Source organism: Marmota marmota, unplaced genomic scaffold, assembly GCF_001458135.2.
Source record: "Marmota marmota marmota unplaced genomic scaffold, marMar, whole genome shotgun sequence".
NCBI lineage: Eukaryota > Metazoa > Chordata > Mammalia > Rodentia > Sciuridae > Marmota > Marmota marmota.
The window spans coordinates 5,239,086-5,243,777 of NW_026000249.1; the positions used below are offsets into that span (position 1 = coordinate 5,239,086).

At 38.9% G+C, this 4,692-nt stretch overlaps 1 protein-coding gene across 1 annotated transcript in view; it reads right to left on the bottom strand.

Moving 5' to 3' along the window:
• The window catches only part of Pir (pirin), a 105,767-nt gene that overhangs the window by 23,195 nt on the left and 77,880 nt on the right, over positions 1-4,692 (bottom strand). Inside the window, exon 7 of the mRNA XM_048796369.1 lies at positions 2,955-2,999. Within this exon, the coding sequence (XP_048652326.1) occupies positions 2,955-2,999 (45 nt within the window). The remainder of the gene's footprint in view (positions 1-2,954; positions 3,000-4,692) is intronic.

Below are 4,692 nucleotides of genomic sequence, written 5' to 3' on the forward strand. Positions count from 1 at the left end.
AGGATTGAACTCAGGGGCACTTGACCGCTGAACCACATCCTCAGCCCTATTTTTTTCAATATTTTTTTTAGTTATACATGGACACAATATCTTTATTTTGTTTGTTTGTTTTTATGTGGTGCTGAGGATCAAACCCAGTGCCTCACCTGTGCAAGGCAAGCGCTCTGCCACTGAGCTACAACCCCAGCACCCCCAGCCCTATTTTGTATTTTATTTAGAGACAAAGTCTCATTGATTTGCTTAGGGCCTTGCTTTTGCTGAGGCTGGCTTTGAACTCATGATCCTCCTGTGTCAGGATTCCAAACCACTGGGATTACAGGTATACACCACTGCACCTGGCCACACAACCCTATTTCTTGCCAGATGTTTTGCACTTGTGGCCCGTGGTCACAAATGGGAATCAGGCCAGTGATCAGAGACGACTCAGAAAAATCCTGCCTCACCTCAAGGAAAATAAGTGGATAAAATAAGACAATTTTTAAAAATAAGAAAAAAACAATAAGAAAAATCAGTGGCACTCTCACCCTGAGAAGTACAGAGCTTTTCATGCATTAACTTCTGGAACTAAAGGTCTCTCAGGAAACAAGACTGTAACAATGGATTAAAATAGATTTTGAAGATTACTTGTTAATTTTTCCTCCCCTTTATCCTTCATAATGACATTAAAACCAAAATCAATTGTAGAGCCAATAGGCTAGGAAAGGTCTTTACTTTTTTAAATGGTTGGAAGAAATTTAAAAATGGTATTTGATGACATATGAAAAATACACAAATTTCACATAAAATTTAATTGTATATATTTGTATGTGTTATTGCCTATGGCTGCTTTTGTGCCTGCTGGTAGGGTTGAGTAGTCACAACTGAGACTACTTTGTGGCTCACAGAGATGAAAGTATTTGTTGTCTGGTCCTTTATAGAAAGTTCGCTTTCTCCTGCTTTTTCTTATTCCACATAAATATTTCTGGAATCCACCTTAGAATTCATGTGCTTTCTTTATTATGTTCCATTTACACAGATAATAATCTTGGTCTTGAAATCATAAATCAAGGGTACTACTTCCATTTTATTTTTTTACATTTTCACAAAGTATTATGGAATTATCAGGATATTCAGAAGATTATAAAAATAAATGATATTTCATCTCTTCCAGGTGGTTAATATAGCTTAATATATGTGCTCAGGGATTTATATACAATACTAGATTATTTTCATACTTTCTTGAATGCTAAAATAAATGAATTTTGCTTCTGACCCTTAATTGAACTGCTATTCAGTGAAAGAGGAATCAAGTCCACTTACACCATATTAGGAATAAGTTCAAAATACTGTTATTTCCAGAAGAAAACTTGTAGATAATTGAGCACTCTTTTGGGAAAATATAAAGCACGGCTTAGGCAAGCATGGTGGCACACACTTGTGTCCCAGCGGCTTAGGAGGCTGAGACAGGAGGATCGCAAGTTCAAAGCCAGCCTCAGCAAAGGCAAGGTGCTAAGCAATTCAGTGAGACCTGATCTGTAAATAAAATACAAAATATGGCTGGGGATGTGGATCAGGGGTCAAGTACTTCTGAGTTAAATCTCCAATACCAAAAAAAGGAAGGCTAAGGCAGGAGTATCATGAGTTCACATTCCCAGCCTCAGCAACTTAGCAAGGCTGTGTCTCAAAATTAAAAAAAAAAAAAAAATTAAAAAGGGCTGGGAATATGGCTCAGTGGTTAAGCACTACTAGGTTCAATCCCTGGGACCAAGAAAAAAAGAATGCTTTAAACTACCTCTGAGTGTAGCCTTCTAGCTCTGAGCAGATGATGTTAGCGAGCCAGCTATCCTGGAGCTTACAGTGTATTCCCAAAGAGGTGGTCATGTTAGGGCCCCTGGAAGTTCATTATGGGCATCTGCAGGAAGCAGGTGGAAAGGAGGGTCTCAGAAATGGGGATTCGTGGCCTGCACCTTGGGATCCTCCCCAGCCATCAGTGTTCACAGGGATGAGAAGCAGAAAATGAGAACTTGATTCTCTTTGGGGTTTTCCCAAAAGCACAGCTAAAGATGAATATTCTGGTGCAATAAGTTTATTTGATTCCAGGGAACAACAGTCCAGAAGGGTTAGACAGGAACAGAAGGCAGACAATGAAGGGCGAGTCATGGGGAACACTCCCACCAGGAAACTTTAGGAAAAGGTCTCTCACAAAGGCTTCTGGGTTATTCTACCTGAGGATCCAGGTAACTTTCAGAATATTCATTCTCTAGCACTTTCAACCTGCCTGTCCGGGGCAGAGCAGCCTTCCAGGGTTTGAGAGAAAGTGGCATAGATACTGGCCACTGGAAGTTGATCAGTAGGTACTGAGGATGTACAGCCCCAGGGCTATGGGTACGGCACTAACAGCATCTGCTACAACCATTTCCTATCTTGGTTCTGGTCCCAGATCTACCAATGTACCCTTGGCAAGTTAAATAACTTCCTTTAGATTTCACATTCCTCATGTAAAAAAATGAGAGTTAATTAGTTCTCAAATGTCCCTTTTTTAAAAGACTCAACAAGCTATACAATACACAACCCTTAGAATAGGAAAAAACTCACTTTGAGATACTTCAGAGGCACCTGGGACTGCTAATTCACCTCCTTTCACCTCCGAGGAGATAGATTCCTGCTCCTAGGGGAGTGTATTATAGCTGCATCTCCTTATAGTATGGAGGTTGCCAACCTCTTCTTAGTGAGATGATAACACACATAATCATGCTTGGACCTCTTGTCTGCACAGAGACCACAGAAAATGGCTATGTCATGAATGGTATTCATATTCTCCCTCATTGAAAATTCTGGAACTGTGAGCACCCTGCTGTGAATGTAGAGAGGGCTGGTGTATTTGATTATACAAAATAGTTTCAATCTACCATTTATCCCTTTAGTAGTTTAAATTAAGTTGCAGTTGAAGCCAAAATGATATACTTATAACTTACCAATATACACATCTCCAGATATGGTATAAATGAAACTCGTCCACCCTAAAAAAGGACCAGCAACATTAAAATGTTAGTGTCCATAATGCCAAAAGGAAAGACAAAAGAAAAATCTGAAGATAAAATCCTTTCTTTTCTTTTAGACATGTATTTGAGATTCTAGTTCTGTGAGCTGATTAAAATACATACTCACATATGTGCACTTTCTTACACACACATGCGTGCACACTACATGCTTCTAAACCTAAATGACTTCACTCCCAATGTTTCAGAGCCACCCAAAGTAGAAAATGCACAATTCATGTGGCTGTATATCTATATGCCAAAAGTCATATTAACAAACAAGTTGTTCCTTCTAGTTCTATTAACTGCAAGACTCCAATTTGTCTTTTATCTTCGGTTTGCTATGTCCCCAGGTAGCCTGAAGTGTACATAATGCTATAAAGATTTTTTTTTAATATTTTAGTTTTTAGTTGTAGTTGGGCACAATATCTTCATTTTATTTATTTATTTTTATGTGGTGCTGAGGGTTGAACCCAGGGCCTCACACATGCTAGGCAAGCGCTCTCCCACTGAGCCACAACCCCAGCCCTGTTTTTTTTTTTTTTTTATTACTTAGTTGAATTCTAGTTTTCAGTGGGCTCATTTTTTCTTATCTATTCTAAAGTATAACATGCATCAGTTGCAAGGATGTAAGGATACAAAAATCTCTGGGGGACTAATGGGCTTCAGATGGCTTGTGAAATCCCTGGAATTGTCCATACAATTTTTCAAAAGTGTGCATTTTTCTGGGAAAAGGATACATAGTATCTATGAGATTCCTACCATGACTGAGGGGCCAAGAGCTCATATCCAGCCACAACCTAACATTTGCACTCTTGGCCCCAGCACTTGATTTTCATGAATATTTGCAGTGTTTGCTTGGAGAGATGTGAACCTAGAAATGGCAAACTCAAAAAGGAGTGAGGATGTCATTCCTTGTGCCTTCAGCAGAAAAGACAATCTGGAAATGAAATATAGGGCAGAGTTCATGGTGGGAAGGAAGGGCCCAGGAGTCAAAGACACAGTGACTGAATAGACAAAAGCAGGCACAGAAGGATAAGGAGGATAAAATACACTCTAAGGACATGGTTGTGATGGTTGGTGGGTTCAAACACACAAGAGTGCCCAAAAGAAACGCCAGAACTGATAACATTGAACACAATGGAGTCTTGAGAAAATCTGAAGGTTGGCCAAACACAATTGGCAGATATAAAAATGAACAAGGCCCCGCCAGCGGTGCTCAAGTTGCACAGCTCTGGGGAGAGAGGTCCGTGGCAGACGCTCAAAGCCCTCACCAGACTCTGTAGCGCACTCCGATCTGCCTGCTAATGGATGCCAAGCTTCCCATTCCTATTAAGCCTGATTTATCATTATACTGTACAACAAAACCCCATTCTTCTGTTTGCTTTGTTTAAAAAAAAAAAAAACCACTGGAAATTCTTGAGATTTTCTTTTCAAAATGCAAATGACTTTATTTTTTTAGATTATAAAAAAAGTAACACATTATTTTAAGAATATGAAGGCATAGACCATCTAAACTGGAAATCTTTCTACATCATCATGCCTACACTGACATAAATATTGTTAGCAATTTGGTATTTGTACTTAAAGAGTTTTGTTTGTTTCCTTTTATGCACTGTATGATAATGACTTAAAAATTAGAACAAAAAGTTCTGTTGTTTTTTTTTTTTTTTTT